Here is an 18,604-nt window from a genome sequence, read left to right as displayed (position 1 = left end):
TCACTAGACGAGATGTCTTCTGAATTGTCAAATACCTTTCAAGGACCAAACTCATGGCTTTGTACACTACCAATTAAAGTATGACAATACCTAGGAGAGTTTACCCGAGGTCTCGAGCTACAATCAAACCAAGAGTGTATGTATGTATGTGGACTTTACTCAATAACTCCCGTCTTCCATGGGCCCTTGTCTCTTGGCAACCAGTACCATGTACAGATGACGGCATTGCATCTTTTTACTGTGTTTTACCCCGCCTACAACCGCACTCCAGACAGCAGCAATCGGCAGTGAGCATTCAGGCGGGGCAAATGAACCTTGACAGCTTTGACCATTTACAGCTTCGATTGACTTCCGATCTAAAGGTGAGGAGAACAAGCCGATTAAAGTGTCGAGATAGTAGCCTTTTATCCAAGCGGGGTGTGACCTACCTGATAAGTTTCTGGATTTATAATGATAACAGCTGGAAGCCTACAACCACTATTTCACAGCTGTCCTCGGCGGAATTTGTCATCTTTACTCTTTCCACTCCTCAACCGTCAAGCTCGCAGCCAACCAAGCTTTAAGTCGTCGAATCCTCGCTTCTTGGTTACCTTTCCTCACTACTACCATTCAACAACGACAACAACAACAAGATCAGGGATAGTAACAACAACAACAACCACAGCCAAAATGGGTCTCACAGTCAAAGCAACCATCGCCTCCTTCGGCGGCAAGCTCTTCAAGCTCTCCCACCCCTCCACCTCCACCGGCACCGACATGGCCGTGAACCTGTACCTTCCTCCCCAGGCCCTCAAGTCGCAAACCAAGGTCCCGGTCCTGTTCTACCTTTCCGGCCTAACCTGCACCCCCGACAACTGTTCCGAAAAGGGTTTCTTCCAGCACGGCGCCTCCCAGCGCGGTCTCGCCATCGTCTACCCCGACACTTCTCCGCGCGGTCTCAACCTCCCCGGCGAAAAGGACGCTTGGGACTTTGGCGAGGGCGCCGGCTTTTACGTCGACGCTACGCAAGAGCCGTGGGCCAAGGGGTACAAGATGGACACGTACATCACGCGCGAGCTTCCGTCGGTCTTGTTTGGGGCCGACTCGGAGTTTGGCAAGTACCTGGATGCCGACAAGGTCAGCATCACGGGCCACAGCATGGGCGGACACGGCGCCTTGACTTTGTACCTCAAGAACCCGGGCATGTACAAGAGCGTCAGCGCTTTTGCGCCGATTGCGAACCCGTGTGAGTGCGCGTGGGGCAAGAAGGCGTTTGCGGGTTATCTGGGCGAGGAGAACAAGGAGGAGTGGAAGAAGCATGATGCGACCGAGTTGATCAAGAGTGAGAAGTGGAGGGGACACAAGGATGCGAGGGTGTTGGTTGATGTCGGTACGGGCGATAATTTCTATAAGCAGGGGCAATTGTTGCCCGAGAACTTTGAAAAGGCCGTTAAGGAGGCGGGCGTCGAGGGAGTGACGGTTAGATACCAGGAGGTGAGTTTTTTCTTTTTATATATCTTCTTCTTTTCCTTCCATACCTATTCTGCATTGCTTCTCTTGTACCACCAATAATCTGGCGCCGATTGGAATGGCTGACACACAAGTGATTGCACACACAGGATTACGACCATTCGTACTACTTCATGGCATCTTTCAGCGATGAACATGTTGACCATGCCGCCAAGTACCTGGGACTTCTCTAAACCAAGAAAAAAAAATATAACAATATAAATTGCTTGAACGGGGCTCTACTATAAAACCGCCTCGTTCAGGAATTGAGATGCCTGCTATATATGCCATGGGAATGCCAGCAAACATCAAAGTGATGGTCAAAGAGAAACTCTCCGGCAGCACGAATTGCTCCTGCTCGCCGACCATGTACAATTAACTCGTCCTCCTTCCCCGAATGAACATCAAATAGGTATCGCATACACATAAGGCTCTTTATCCCTCTCGGCTAATCCTTCTCATAGGGTCCTCACTCGACCCTGGCGTTATCGCCAACCCCTGCATCCCAGCTTGAGACTCAGCCATCTGAACCTCCTTCGTGATCCTATCGTATGCCAGCTTCTCAAACCGACTGAGCCCTCTCCACCAATGTTGGCCTGCCTCGTGCTGCGAGATCCTCTCCAGCAAATCCGCTGTCTTCACCCTGACTTCTCTGTCCTTATGGAAAAGCCCAAGGGCAATGTAGAACAAGCCGGCGTGTGCCTCGGGGGCGACACTGAGGAGCAAGCAGATTTCGTCGTAGCTGCGGACGTACTTGGCGAACGTCAGGTAAATATCGCGGCTCTGCATGGCCGTCAACCGTTGCGTGCGCAGTCGATCGTGCATGTGATGGAGATCCAGGCCTTTGAGCGGACGGATCGTGTATAGCTGAGCGACGTCCTTGTGAGAAAAGTTAGCATGACTTGGATGTCCGTTACCCATCAATTTCCCCTCGTCCTGCAATGGGTGACTTTTTGACTCCGGAGAATGTGATGACGCAAACTTAGGAGAAATAGGCAAACTCAACCCTGAACTGAAATAGGAATGAAAGGGGCGAGAAAAGGTGACCGCGAACCTGGATAAAGCTGTAGTAACTCCTAGTATTCCTCCAGCCTTCTATCCTCGTGACGTTCCCTGCCAGCTCCTTGCTCTTTTTTTCGTCGTCGGCCCACACGTAGCCGTGACCGGTAGAGTTGGTGGTGTGCGGGTAGTTGTCGTGCTCATCACTGCCAATGTAAAGAGCACTGGCGCCATATACGCTTTCCTCAAAGGCAGCGGCAATGCGTGTGAACTTGAGAACCCAGTCCCGCCACTTGGCGCGAATCACACGCTCTCCAGCTCTCGTGGCTATGCTCTTCAACATGTCAGCCATGAAGGCCTGATCGCCTGTCAAGTCCGCCGCACTGCTCGAGTGGCTCTGGTGTACGAGTGAAGCGCAGGTTGGATTTTGTTGCTGAAAGTAGACGAGGCCCTCCGTAATTGCCGGCTGCTCGATTCGACTACTGATTTTGATTCTCCCACTGGGCAGGTCACATAAGATATCCCACCACTCAGGATGATGTTCGAATGTCGGGTTAGTGACACCCGCAATGAAACCAGGAACCCGTAAAAGGTCGTCGACCTTGGTCAAGTCCGTATAGGGAAAGGCGTGGCGAGTGAACCCTCTGAGTATACCGCCAGATGCGAGCGCGCAGGCGGCGAGGACCGCTTCGGCAACCTCGCCGGAAGGCATGTTGTGGCCTAGGAAGATGACGCGCTTTTGGGTAAGCAGACCGTTGACCAACACTATTATGGGGTGTGTATTGGGGCCGTTCGTGGTCAGGTGGGCATGCAGAGGGAAGGGATGTGGTGATTTTGCATGTGGTTCCGAGAAGTTTTGTATGAGTTTGATCAGGGAGAAATCCCCAACAGTCTCTGGCATGATCGCCGTTGGCACCTTGATTGGGATAGGGATACCCTTATACATAACTCTGCTCTCGAACTCGTGCGTGTCACGAGGTACTGCGTAAGTTGCCTGTCCCTTGAGGTGCGCTGTCGTCCCATGTCGAAAAATGCCTGGTCTTCTCGGCGGACTTCTACTGGCGTCAAAAGGCTGGTCCGCAAGGCCATCTCGGTCCTCTGAAATCCGCTTTTGAATCATCTGTTCAAACTTTTCAACGAAAAGGTCCTTATTGTTGCTCATTTGTAGCAAATGCCTCTCCAGCAGGCTTAGCTTGGGCATGAGCGACAAGTCCATCTCGTTGACCGCATCAAACAGCATGGAGAGGGTTTCTGGAACAGGAGCCTTGAAGTATTCATCTAGAGCCAATAATAAAAGGGGCTATTAGGCAATTAAGCGGTTAGTCAGAGCGGCAACTGGATTTGGATCAGAATTACCTTGTATATATGAAGAAACGGGTGCCGGGTGCAGATAGCCATGGCCTTTACCACTGCACCTCTCTTGACTGTTTTGTCGTGTTTTGTGTTGACGAGGTTGAGAACGTATACTAACGGAGGCCCTTCGCCACCTTCAGGCTCGTCCTCGTCGGTCGATTCATCGTCATCCCAATCGTCGTCGTCCAGGTCGTCATCTTCATCATCTGACTCATGTATAATGCCCTGTTCGCGATCCTGTCTGCGTTTTCTCCGTCGCCGCCTCTCCTCCTTTGCCTGACGGTCTGCCTCGTCCTCCTCGCGACTAGAATCCTTGTGCAAGAAGAATATGGTCCAATCTTGGTTTCGTGCGTGGGCCTGGTCTGGAAGCATAAGCTCAGCCAACATGTGCTCATCCCCGGTGATAGCGACTGGATATTGATGCTCCATGACGGGACCACGGTCGATATCAAAGGAAGCGACTAAGATGTACTCGACATGGTTTTCGGTACTCCCACGGGGGTACTGCGAGCGCAACTTGCGGCGAGGACGGCCAATGGCGTTGTTGTACTGACGAGTGACACCGGCGGCAGAGAGCGAGCTATGCTGCGAGGAGAAGCCAGTACCCGTGGAGGCAGTCTTGCCTTTGGAGCTCAGAGTGGAGGTTCGATCAGGTTCGACGTGAGGCGGCTGCGGGGAGCGCGAGCGATGAGCTGGGCCATGATGCGACATTTGGGATACTGATCGGGGCGGAAAGGAGGAGAGAGACGGTTTTCGATCGTGAGCTGTTCCAGTCGCTCCATTGACGTGTTGCGAGCTGTTGCTTCGTGAAAACGAAGGCCGCGCCGGCTGAGGGGATGCCATGGTTTACTTTGTCCGTCTGCTTTGCGACAGATGGAAGCTTATGTGAAACGGGGTCCTATATGCTGTGCTACCAGATATCCGATACCTGCCAATCTATCGATACTCCGGCAAGTATTCCACGCTGTCCAATCTCGTGTGGTATTTGATTCTGTCGGGCGATCACGGCTCGAATAGGCTGTCGGGTCAATGTTGTTTCTCATGGGTTCCCGGCGGGGAGGAATATGCGCCTTTGTGGTTGTGGCAGCTGGCGGTAAGTACACTCGTGGTGAAGCTCGAAATGATGATGGCCGAAAGATGGCCGTGTGATGGCAAGACGAAGGGGCATAACAGCCCAATAGTCTTCGCTCAACGCTGAGTTTCCGAAGGAACTACGCAGTAGTAAGGTATGGAATTACCTCTAGATGGAGATGATGGAGGCCAGGAAGCTGCTGTGCAGCCCAACGGTGGTGGACTCTCCTGCTTGGGCGATTCAGGGACCTGCATTTAAACGACCCCAGCATTGACATTTTTGGTGGAGTGCGGGCGGGAGCTGCCCCTGGACCGCTTCCTTTCGTATCGTGATATTCCCTTCCTTCACATGACGGACACCATACATCTCAGGTATCTGAATCTTACCAATGCCGCGTCTGTAAGATATAATGATACCTTCATCCCTAGCCAGCGAACGCCGTACGTACAAGTTGTTCGAACCTAAACTGTTACACAAGAGGCCACCCCAAGTCATTCCGACCTACGGGAACGGCCTCTCCTGACAGGGGCCCGCCCATCGCTGCACCCGCCTGCCCTGCTGATGGTGGAGGTCACTTGAGGAGGGGTTTAGGCCTGGCCCCTGTTGCAGTTCAGTTGCTTCCTTCTGTCTAGGACTCTAGGTACCGCCCCACCTGCATCAAATAAAGTTACGGCAGGTTTAAATACATGGACGCCGGAGCCAATCAGATGGGAGTTTTCAATCATAGGTGCCTTGGACCCCACCAAGGTTCAGCTGCCTAAACTCAAGTCCGTCCTACACGGAACAGGAACCGCGCTGTAGCACGGGACGCACAAGCCATGCCGGCGTTTCGAGATCCAAGTGCTGCCGCTCTCCCTGAATTCGAACCGAGCCGTTGTCTGGTCGCTTTTGTTTACTTTCAACCCCACTCTTCTTCCACCATCGCCGATTGTAAACCGAACACTGCTTGACATCGCGAATGCTTCACTTTGCTAAGACCAGAGGCTCTCTTAGACTCGCATAGCTGGACAAAAGCTAAAGTTCATCCACCTGGCACGCTCAGCGTCTAGTGTACACCATTTAACAAGCAGCGATCACCAACAAGCAATCCGGGGAATCGTACAGTATAGGGCGCATTCGTCCGTCCATCATCCGCCAGCCCAGCAAGCCAGTCCCAGCTACTATCCATTACGACCTACGTCACTTTACTCAAGTGGAAACCAGGACCATGGTGCGCGATTCCCCGTCAAAGAGCTCAATGCACGATTTCCAGAGTCCAATCGCTAACCCCGTCCCGTCTCGCGTGTCATCGTAACAGGCGACGCCAACAGCAGGGCCGTACAAACCATCCCCACTGGGATCGTACGCCTCCCCAATGGGATCGGGCCCCCTTGGTGCCCCAACTACCACCAGGAATTCCCCATTCCAGCGCAGAGCCGTGTCCCCAGTGTCCCCGTCCCCACTCCGACAAGCAGCAACATCTCCATTGGCGACACCGCCTGTCAAGCAACAGCAACAATCGCTGTCGGGAGGAGGGTCTAGTGTAAGCGAGTTGACGTCCCGGTTCGCCAATAACATTGCCAACAGCAGCGGCCAGCCGACCGCGCTCCGAGCTGGGCTTGGAGCTCCTGCGCCTACGACAGCTACACCGACCAGTCAGACCCAATCCCAGGCCAGCTGGACACCTAGAGCTTTGGCATCGGCACCGACCGTAGTCAACCCGCCGCCGCCTAACCCAATGTTTCTTAATGGCGACGCGCCGCCGCCGCGGCCTCCCCAGCATCGCATTTCTCCCTTGCCTTCACCCTCGATACCACGAACGACTACCTCTGCCTCTACCATGAGCATGGGAACCGGAGGCAATGCCATGTCCCAGCTGCAGCCCTCGCAGGTGCGCACCCTGCGGGAGGGTTTCCAGATCCTGGACCGCGACAGCGACGGTATGGTGGTCAGGGAGGATGTCATCGACATGCTAAACCAACTGGGTAGGTTCCTAGACCTGTACCTATGTCTATCTACTCTTATCTTCTCTGATCCTCTCAACTAACGCCGGACATTTCTGATATCCAGGTCTACCCAACAGCGCCTCCGACGTCTCCCCATTCTTCCCTCCCAACGGCCCCCAGTCAATGACCATGGCCGTCTTCTTCAACTCCATCGCCACCGCCCTCTCCAGCCTCTCCCCCAGCGGCGAACTGCTTTCCGCCTTCTCGGCCTTCGATGACGACGACAGCGGCCAGATTGACGTGGCTGAGCTGCGAGACGCCCTACTCAACACAGCGCCCGAACCAGGCGAGAGGCCCCTAACGTCGCTCGAAGTAGACAAGGTCATGGCCGGATTCACGGGTCGCAGGGCGTTTGCTCAGAACAGCCAAAGGACGACTGGGCTGGGAGGAGTAGGCGGGGGAGGCGCCAACAAGCGTGGGGAGGTGTTCAGATACCAGGAGTTTGTCAAACTAATTCAGGGGACGGGGAACGGTGGGGAGCAAGGGTCCGAAGACTCGGGACGTGGCTGAAATCAGGTGGGAGAGCGTGGTGTACCAAAAACCACCGTAATAATGGGTTAATGGAAGGCTAGCATGATGGGATTATCAATGAGGGCAAACGGAACGGAAACTGTTAATTACACCGGGTGGTGGATGGATGGTTATGATGACGACGATGACGACGGGCTGGATAAGTCTGGTTTTATTATTGCGGGCAGGCTCTGTGATACTGGGTTTGGTAATATTGTAGTTTAGAATCAGGACAGGCAGACAGGCAGGTTGCATCGGCGTTGTCGAGTCGGGTACGTAATGAATGGATATCACTTGAACCTTGAATTGGGAAAATGGGAAAACCGAGAAAGAGCTTGCCTTCCAACCTAGGTTCATTGGTCTCAACTGTTGAAATTGATTCGCGATGCTGCTGTCTTCGGGATGGTTGCTGCTGATGTATGGTCCCATCGTCGAGAGTTGGACGAAGGTGTTGCTTGGCAAAGGAAAAAGTTGGTTGGCTGGGTTGGATTATAAGAGGTGATCGCTGGGAATTCAATGGGAATGGGGCAGACAGGCCGATGAGGTTTTGAGCAAGCATTAGGTGATCAGCCTTGTAACTCGGTCTCCATTGGCATGTCATATCTGTATAGTGACAAGTCGTTGGATAGAACCTTCGAGAAGGACTTTCCAAAGTGATGTTTCTTAGTCTGTCTGCTCTGAGTCCCTGTTTAACACATAGGTTGTTCTTTGGGAACTCATCATTCATCAAGCGGGGAGTGGGTGACAGTGACAGTGACAGTGATAGTGACAGGGCGAGCTACATGGGAGCTAGGAGCTAGGGGGTGCCACTTGTTCGTAGTCCACGCTATGCCCGGTCAGGCAAGCTCAGCCCTCTCAGCCCTTTTCAACCACCCTTGATTCACCTTTCTGAGAGATCACCTAAGACAACAACAACAACAACAACAGAGCCAGACACTCCAGAAAAAAAGTGATGGTGTGGTGTGTGGATAAGTGAGTGCACAGCGGGTAAGCGGGAAAAGCCGTTGATGAACTCTGACAGCGAGACAGTGGATGTATCCGTGGGCTGTGTTATCCGCTGCCCCCTTTTTTTCTCTTAACATCGACCGGGCCCTTTGATGTTTACATTCGATATCCAAATTTCTGCAATCCTCCAATACCTTCCGTGCTGTTCTGGTTTTGGTTCTGGTCCTCATCAATGTCTCGATCTCAATTTGATCAGATCTTGTTGGGACAAGGCCCAAGTGTTGGCTAAATGATTATTACTCCAGCTTGTCTGGAGGCCATCGTAGGGTTATCTTGGCAGGATGATGGGTGGTCGAAGAATTTTTCTTGAGGAAAAATAATGATTAGGGGGCCGGAGTGGTGAATAGAGATCCCCGAACGAGTAGAAAGTCCCAATGAAGACAAAGGCCGGCTCGATGCAGGATTAGTCTTACCAAAACGAACCAATACTGTCACAGCTATTGGTTGGGAGATAATGACTGTCAAGCTATCCATTACGGCCCTCTTTTTTATGCTGGTTCAGTGTTTAGCAGCCGGGCCGTGATGCGGGGGCCGGGAATATCATAATGATATATGATGTCTGGCATGGTTCTTCTGAGCATCCTCGGAAACAAAACCTAGGGAAGCACACGGCGATGACGTTGGAAATAGTCCCCGGATGAACAAAGCGCAAGATATACGTTAGAGGCCTTCCAACGTTCCAATTTCGTTCCTTTGGATCGCATGTGCCTACAACTAATGTACCGGCCACTGCTTCCGTGATGGAATAACTATTTTTCTTCTTCTTCTTCTTCTTCTTCTTCTTTTTTCTTTTTTTCTTGTTCCGTTTTCGCCCTCGGCACTTGTAACGTATGACTGGTGTTTTCTCTCTAGTCCAAGTGAAGGATTGGTTGATGTGAGGAAGGGTATAAGCGGGCCTGCCGGGACCCCTAACCAACTGACATACCTCCGAATCGCAAATAATGGTATTAGGTATCCGGAAGACAAGATGATACGTACCTTTTGAACCCACCTGCGCTAAGCGCAGGTCAGACTCACGCACGCTGGCGCGTGCGTAAGGCGCAATGTGGCTGTTCTCGTGCACTAGCTACTACAAAGGGTTAAGATCCAAAAATTTAGCCTTTTCCATCTTTGGTAGTATATAATACGTTTATTTTATCGCGTTCTTGAAAATTTTCGTGTCGTAAATGGACGTGTTGGTTGATAAGAAAGAAGATAAGATAAGGGTAGTAATGAAGGATAAGCGATAAGATAAGGGTAGTAGTAGAGGATAAGGATAAGTTTTTGAGAAGGATAAAAGGTAGAGAGAATTTAGTAGAAATAGAAAGAGTAGGGGAGTATATAGATAAAATAAGTAATAACACTTTTCAACAACTGTAATATAGTAGTCAATATACTAGCTACTTAGTATTAAAGTTATAGGTTCGATTTACGCTACGGTTCTTTTTTTTATTCTTTTTTTTCTAAAATAAATTTAGACTCTTATTATTTTAGAGTTATATATAAGTATATTATAACTATATTACTTTTTTCGTAAACTTTATTCTTTACTAAATTATATAAGATATAAAAAGAAAAGTTATATAAATATATAATTTGAATTCTTTTAATAATAATAAGAAATAGTTTAAAAAGTTTTAATAAATAGACTTTTCTTTCTTATTTTTATACATTTCTAATATATATTACTTACCTTTATATATAAATACTCAAAAAGGTTTATAATATTTTATATTTATATATATATATAAGAGAAATTGGCCAACCTAGCCGAAAGAAAGTGCTTTACCTACCCTACATTCAAATTAACTACTATACTACTTATATATATAAAAAAAGTTAAACAATTTAGCTGAGAGAAAGTACCTTACCTCCCCTACATTCAAATTAACTACTATACTACTTATATATATAAGAAAAGCTAGCCAACCTAGTTAAAAGAAAGTACCTTACCTACCCTGCATTACCTACCTTGTATTTAAATTAACTACTATACTACTTATATATATAAAAAAAGTTGGCCAACTTGGCCGAAAGAAAGTGCCTTACCTACTTTATATTCGAAATTACTATTATATTACTTAAATATATAAGTAAAGTTAGCTAATTTAGCCGAGAGAAAATACCTTACCTACCCTACATTACCTACCCTACATTTAAATTAACTACTATACTACTTATATATATAAAAAAAGTTAGCCAACTTAGCCGAGAGAAAGTACCTTACCTACCCTACATTCGAAATTACTATTATATTACTTAAATATATAAATAAAGTTAACTAACTTAGCCGAGAGAAAGTACCTTACCTACCCTACATTCGAAATTACTACTATACTACTTAAATATATAAATAAAGTTAGCCAACTTAGCCGAAAGAAAGTACCTTACTTACCCTATATTCGAAATTACTACTATACTACTCAAATATATAAATAAAGTTAGCCAATTTAGCCGAGAGAAAGTACCTTACCTACCCTATATTTAAAATTACTACTATACTACTTAAATATATAAATAAAATTAGCCAACTTAGCCGAGAGAAAGTACCTTACCTACCCTATATTCGAAATTACTACTATACTACTTAAATATATAAGTAAAGTTAGCTAACTTAGCCGAGAGAAAGTGCCTTACCTACCCTACATTTGAAATTACTATTATACTATTCAAATATATAAATAAAATTAACTAACTTAACCGAGAGAAAGTGCCTTACCTACCCTACATTCGAAATTACTACTATACTATTTAAATATATAAACAAAATTAACCAACTTAGCCGAAAGAAAGTACCTTACCTACCCTACATTTAAAATTACTACTATACTACTTAAATATATAAACAAAATTAACCAACTTGGCCGAGAGAAAGTGCCTTACCTACCCTACATTCGAAATTACTACTATACTACTTAAATATATAAATAAAGTTAACTAACTTAACCGAGAGAAAGTACCTTACCTACCCTATATTTAAAATTACTATTATACTACTTAAATATATAAATGAAATTGGCTAACTTAGCTGAGAGAAAGTACCTTACTTACCCTACATTCGAAATTAGTACTTTATTTACTAATAGAAGAAACTAATATAGTTAAATAAATAGTCTTTTACTTACCCGGCACTTATTTCAAAAAGGTACTACAGCAATATTAAATTTAATAGCCGTAAATCGATTTTTAAAATTTCTTATATTAAATAATTTCGTAGGAATTAAAAAATTGCAATTCAACCTATCTACCCGTACCTTCCCTAAACCCGAGGTTATAAAGTATATAAGAGAAGGTAAGAGCGACCGGTTAAAGTAAAAGCAATTAATTAAAATAAGAGCAACTAATTAAAATAAGCGTAACTGTATATAGGGTTGTACAATAAAGTCCTTATAGAAGGTTATATACTTATAGCCGGGTTTATAACTATATATAAGATTATATAGCAAATTATTATAGAAGGTTATATACCTATAGCCGGGTTTACAACCGTATATAGGATTGTATAGTAAATTATTATAGAGGGTTATATACTTATAACCGGGTTTACGACTATATATAGGGTCGTATAGTAAATTATTATAGAAGGTTATATACTTATAGTTAGGTTTGCGATTATATATAGGGTTATATAGTAAATTATTATAAAGGGTTATATACTTATAATTAGGTTTGCGACTATATATAGGGTCGTATAGCAAATTATTATAGAGGGTTATATGCCTATAGCCGGATTTACAATTATATATAGGGTTATATAGTAAGTTATTATAGAGGGTTATATACTTGTAGCTAGGTTTGCGATTATATATAGGGTTGTATAGTAGGGTCCTTATAGAAGGTTATATACTTATAGCTAGATACGTAATTATATATAGGGTTGTATAGTAAATTCTTATAGAAGGTTATATATTTATAGCCGGGCATACAACCGTATATAGAGCTTATTCTATATTCTACTAGGGGGCTACTTAGGCTTTCGGGTTTAAGTACCTTTAAGTAGAATACTATCCTCGATTTTAAATTTTAGGTATAGTAATATATAGATTATTAAAATTTTATAGAGTACTCTATAATATATTAGGTATAGAGGAAATATTTCTCTTAATATAAAAATTAATTTATACTATAGGATAATAATAATACTACAACTCCCTCTATTATTTTCGAATAATAGAACGTCCCTATTAAGTAACTTAGTCTAATAGTAGTAGGTTAATTTATATAAGAGTGCTATAATTTAATTTGTTAATTAACCTATATAGGAATTTTTAAAGTTGGCTTGTTCAATACTACTCTTAATTGTAATTTAGGGATATTTGGGGGTATAAATATTTAATAAATAGAAGTAAAAATCTAATTTATTAGAAACTAACTATTGTAAAAGTATTTATTAAGGATGTTTTTATTAATTAAGAGTAGTAAATTATTATAAAAATATTTATTTAAAATATATTTATTAATAATTAGAGCAATGGGAAATAGTCTGCGGGGGAATATAAAGAGTATCCTGCAAAGGAAATTTAATTTTATTTTTTAGAGTAATTTAGCGCGTAGTTACCCTACAGTCTACCGGGGTATTAATACTTTATATACTCAAACCCCTTTAATATTAATTAAATTCTATCTAATTAATAATCTAAGAAAAATCGTTTTATACTAGGGAGTACCCTATAAGTATTAACGGTTGGCCTATTGACTTAGAATATAGTTAATAACTATATTAGACCGCTATTAGAGATTATTATAGTTGGCCTATCGACTTAGAATATAATTAATAACTATATTAAACCGCTATTAGATTTTTAGGGTTAAATAAAAACTACTATTAAAAACCGTTATAATTGGCCTATCGATTTAGAATATAGTTAATAATTATATTAAACCGCTATAGGATTTTTGGGGTTGGATAAAGACCGTTATTAGAAACTATTGTAGTTGGCCTATTGATTTAGAGTATAATTAATAGTTATATTAGACTACTATAGGATTTTTGGGGTTGGATTAAAACTAATTAGATAAAATAGTTATTTTAGAACTTATAGTTCTAGTCTTATTAACGAATAGACTAGAATTATAAAATCTAATTTAATTAGGAATTAATTTTTTTAAACCTAGATCTATCAATAAGTAGTAAAGGGATTAAAAAAGTTAAAACCTCAAATTAACCTATTTTTACCTTATTACTTTGGGGGTACTTATATCCCTAGAATAAATTTCTAACTATTATTTTTATATATTTTGCGCTATTGGATTTTTATTTTACTAAGGGTTCTCTCTAATAGGGTTTCCTTCTAAATATAATTAACCTATTTCTACCTTATTACTTTAGAGGTACTTGTATCCCTAGAATAAACTTTTAATTATTATTTTTATATATTTTACACTACTAGGTTTTTACTCTACTAGGGGTTCTCTCTAGTAGAATTTTCTTCCAAATATATTTTACGCTACTAGATTTTTACCCTACTAAGGGTTCTCTCTAGTAGAATTTTCTTTTAAATGTATTTTGCGCTACTAGGTTTTTACCCTACTAGGGGTTTTCTCTAGTAGGGTTTTTTCCTAAATATAAGTAATTTTTTAATAGAAAGCGTATCTTAGTTACTACATTAATACATTAAGAAATTTCGAACTTGGAGGGAGTAGGAGGATGGTTCCTCTACGCCGTTAAAATGATAGTTTGCGAATTGTTACTTAACGGTGCAGGGGGTTACTAATACCCCTATAAAAAGTTAAATACTTATATTTATATAAGTTATTTTATATTTCATTTATTATTATTTCTTTACTATTTTATATTTCTTCTTATTATTATTATTATTTTTATTATTATTACTTATTTACTATTATTTATTTCTTCTTATTATTATTATTATTCTTCTTATTCTTATTCTTATTATTCTTCTTAATATTCCTTTCTCTTATTTAAAGGATTTTAATACTAACATTTAATATTTATAAGTAACAAAAATACTATATAAAATTTAATTTTATACTAGGTAGGCGGGACCGGAAGTTTGGAATTAGGGTCGGCCGGGTAGTAAGTAACGGAGCTATAACCGGCCGGGTAGTAGGTCGCCGGTTCGAATCCGGTACGGGTCTTTTTTTTCTACCTTTTTTTTTATTATTATCTTCTAATAATAGTATAATATTTTTTAGAAATGGTATTATATTTTGTAGAAACGGCATTATATCTTTTAGAAACAGCAAAGAAGACTAGATTAAGAAGTTTAAAAAGAAATTCAATAAATTCAAAGATTAAGAAGCGAAAACGTTGTAATAGAGTACAAGGAAGCCGCAAACAATATAATAATAATCCTATTAATAGTAATAGTAGTAGTAGTAGTAATAGCAATAGCGATAATAATAGTAATAAAGACAATTCGGTAAGTAATAAGGAAAACTCTAACCTAAAGTTAGCGAAGAGAAAAAAGCTATTAATAATACTAACTATCGTTAGAAAGGTATGTTTTCTAGTACTTTAGGTCCTTAAAATTTTAATACAAAGTTTATTAAACCTATTTATACGCTATTAAATACTATTTAAGAGCGAACTTTTTAATGCTATTTTCCTAACGTCCTAACGAACTTCGCTAAATCTACCAAACTATTACTCGAAACCTTCTATAGAGAAGTAATAATTCGAATTTAATAATACGCAAATAATTACTACAAGATTAATATATTGTATTAGCAATTCCAAACCTATTATTAGAAGGTCTCTAAACTACCCGATACGCTAAATACTATTATTTAAGAATAATAGTGTAATTAACCTAACCGAGGCCTAAGCTCGAATTTTATTAGGGCTTAACCCCCTTAAATCCTAATAGTAATTAAGGGAGAGTTTAACTAAAAATACGCTAAACTTATTAGCGTAAATTTATATACCAATAGCGCCGACGCATAAAAGAAGCTTGCTAAAGAACGCCTACAAATTCTCTAAGCTATTATTACGCTAAAGGTAAATAGGAAGGATATTTAAATTTTAATTAATAAACTTCTATAGAAAAGGGAGTTTATTATTATTATTTAAATAACTAAGGTCCAGCGAGATATTTACTAAAAATACCTAAAGATTATATAGTAGAATAAGGGAAATAACCTTTATTGTACTACTTACATTTAGGGTCTTATTACCTCTTTAAAATTGCTTTTAGCGTATTTAAAAATTTTTAAAAGCAAGATAGAGGAATACTTAAGTACTAATCTAATATTAATTAAAAGTAAATAGTATATAATAAACAATAAAGACCCAAATAATAATAAGGATAATAAATTATTAGATTTATTACAGAATACATTAAAGAATATTCTTACTAAAATATTAATTAAGGGTATTAATAATATTATATATTCTACCAAAATTATATATTATTATTACCCTCAATATTATTCCTCCTATAGTAGCCTTTCCCCATCCATATACCTTACGTTAAATTATTCGTATAATTTACAGCCCCTTACAATTATTTATATATAAGTATATTCTACTTTTACTATACCTAATCTATATTAGAGATTTATAGCTATTTAGAACCTATAGAATTTATTTATTTATAATTCCGAAATCTCCTATATTTATTATCTTTGGGCTAGGTTCTTCCTCTCTATATTCCCTACCTACTCTTACCCTTATACTTCCCTAAATTCGTATAGTTCAAAGCCGTATAATTACTATTCTTCTAATTAATAGATTAAGCGGACCTCCGTTAAAGTTTGGTAGTAATTTACAAAATAATAATACCAAAGATGCTTATAAGGTAATTACTATTTTCTATAAAACTAATACGTATAAGTAATAAATTCCTAATTAAACCTCTCTTATTCGTTAACAACTATACGTATAATACTAATACGTAATATATTAACGTCTTTACTACTTTAGTAGAGGCGTCTACCTTCCTTCGCTTCGAGTAAAATAAGAATTTATATTAGTACTAGGAACTAGCCAAATCCGGGGAAAGAAGTAACATTATAAACTATTTTAGTACGGAAGCTATTCTATACTTTCACAACGCAGTCGAAATATTATTTATTAATATAAATAATATACTTAATAATACCTAAAAGCGAAAATTATTATATAATTACCTTATTCCCGTACTTTAAAGCGTTATAATAGCCTTCTAAAGAATTAATTATAAGAACTTAAGAGGTATTAACAATTACTATTAATAAATATTATATTAATATTATATACTTATAAGAGTAGAGGGGAATGCTCCCTAGCCTAATTTACCTATAGCTACGTCGCTTACTCCTAATTCCTCTTAATATACCTTCTTAATAAATCCCTACCCAATAAAATTACTTTTACCGAATAGATAGACTCAAGACAGCCTCTCTCTATCCTACAGTATTTTAGTATTTAAATTATATAATTTAAGTAAGGCTGGTATATACCAGCGGAAAGCTTCTTTCGTAGTATCCGTTCTATATAGATATAGTAAAATAGGTACTAAACTTCGGGATTATTAGTATTATTAAAAGCGCTTCGAATTGCCTTCTATTCGATAGTCGAATTATTAGTAAGTATATACCGAAGTAACTATTCCCAAACGTACTATTCTTTAACCTACCTATAGATTATTAATAGTACTTTTACTACTATATTAACATTTACTTTCTCAATTAGAAAGTAGCTATACAATAACTACTTCCCTTATTCGTTTTAAATAAATAGTATATAAAGGTACTAGCTAAACTAATTTGTATTATAAATAATATTTATAAGTATAAGGAAGCTACAGCGTTATAAGGTTTTAAATTATTTAAATAAAGTTTATACTATACCCGAAGATTCTTAGCCGTCTACTTTACGGGTAGTAATAATAAATATAATAAACCAAATTATCGCTTTAAATTCTATTAAATCGGGGTATTACGAAGTAAAATATTCTAATACTTATTTTACTTAAATATCCCTAGTAAAATTATTACTTAATATTCGTTATAAATTAAAATATTTCTTCCGCTACATACGGCCTATATTAATAATATTTTACTTAATAAGCTAGAATCCGCCTACTTTATATAATATATTTTTAAACTTTATATTTCGACTATAATTACCGTATAATTAATTATAGAAAGTAGTAGGAAGTATACTACAACTAACTTCTTTAACTACATACGTCCGAATATTCTTTAAAATTTTATTCTTATTTAAAAACGTTAAAGTATAATTATAGGAAGAATTGTCCAACCCTAGGGTATTAGTAGTATAAAATATAGTAAATAGTTTAAAGCTTACTAATCCGTTCGGGAATATTATTTTACAAACGTTTTTCGGATATTTAATTCTATTACAAATTAATTTCGCTTGTTTCCTAGTACCTCCCCTATTACAATATATATTCTTACTATATAACCAATAATATATAATTTGAACTTTAATTACTATTATAATATTAAATAAATTACTAAATAATTAATTACACCCTTTTTTAACATTAATAAAAATTGTACTAAAAAATAATTAGTAACAAACCTACTCCACCGTAATATAGTCTATTCTTTCGTTGTATAGAAAGAAAACTATCCGGTATTCGTTAAAATTTATTAGAGTACTAAAAAGGTTATTAATATCGGGTTTAATAAAGAGAATTAGAATAGCGGGAGTAATAGGAGTACTAGGAATAGTAAGCTTAATGGGAGTAGTAAAAGTACCGGGAGTAGTAGGCTTAGTAGGAATAATAGGCTTAGTAGGAGTAGTAGGAATATTGGGAGCAGTAGGCTTAATAGGAATAGTAGGAGTACTAGGAGTAGTAAATTTAGTAGGAGTAGTAGGAGCAATAGGCTTAGTATTAGGTTCGGTATTAAATTTAGTATTAGGCTCGGTACCGGATTTAATATTAGATTTAATAGGAAATTCAATTATTTTTAAAATAAAAATTATTTTTAGTATTATACTAACCTAGCCTTTTTTTTTTCTTTTTACCTTACCCTCCCTTTTAATATTTAGACCTAATAATATTTAAACAAGCTCAGCGCTATTACTTCCAATAAAGTTATCCTAATCTATTAATAGTAGTAGCTCTTATTCGTCCATTTCAAATACCGGTAATACCCTATCGAATAAAATATTATTAAAGAAATTGGGAGGGAGGTCTATAAGGTCGATTTTAATATCCTATAGTTGAAGAATTTGGTCGTAATTAACTGCGAGATCCATTTTAGTAATATTAGTAGTAATATTTGTAATATTCGTAGT

The 18,604-nt window shown here is 39.8% G+C and overlaps 3 protein-coding genes across 3 annotated transcripts; 2 read left to right on the top strand and 1 right to left on the bottom strand.

Annotated features, from left to right (window-relative positions):
• Positions 1-364: 364 nt before the first annotated feature.
• Positions 365-1,936, top strand: NCU00173 (esterase D). Its single transcript, XM_951303.3, has 2 exons — positions 365-1,473; positions 1,599-1,936. Exons 1-2 carry the CDS (start codon positions 451-453, stop codon positions 1,680-1,682), a joined length of 1,107 nt encoding a protein of 368 aa, XP_956396.2. The 5' UTR covers positions 365-450; the 3' UTR covers positions 1,683-1,936.
• NCU00172 (MesA) lies at positions 1,681-5,222 on the bottom strand. Its single transcript, XM_951302.3, has 3 exons — positions 3,844-5,222; positions 2,543-3,787; positions 1,681-2,367 (listed from the first exon to the last, which is right to left on the bottom strand). The coding sequence occupies exons 1-3, from the start codon at positions 4,681-4,683 to the stop codon at positions 1,924-1,926; spliced, it is 2,529 nt and encodes an 842-aa protein (XP_956395.3). The 5' UTR covers positions 4,684-5,222; the 3' UTR covers positions 1,681-1,923.
• Positions 5,223-5,774: 552 nt separating this feature from the next.
• Positions 5,775-7,735, top strand: NCU00171 (calmodulin). The gene is made up of 3 exons (XM_951301.2): positions 5,775-6,122; positions 6,210-6,876; positions 6,962-7,735. Exons 1-3 carry the CDS (start codon positions 6,120-6,122, stop codon positions 7,405-7,407), a joined length of 1,116 nt encoding a protein of 371 aa, XP_956394.2. The 5' UTR covers positions 5,775-6,119; the 3' UTR covers positions 7,408-7,735.
• Positions 7,736-18,604: the final 10,869 nt, after the last annotated feature.

This window comes from Neurospora crassa, linkage group III, assembly GCF_000182925.2.
Source record: "Neurospora crassa OR74A linkage group III, whole genome shotgun sequence".
NCBI lineage: Eukaryota > Fungi > Ascomycota > Sordariomycetes > Sordariales > Sordariaceae > Neurospora > Neurospora crassa.
This window is presented reverse-complemented; position numbering and strand designations above follow the sequence as displayed.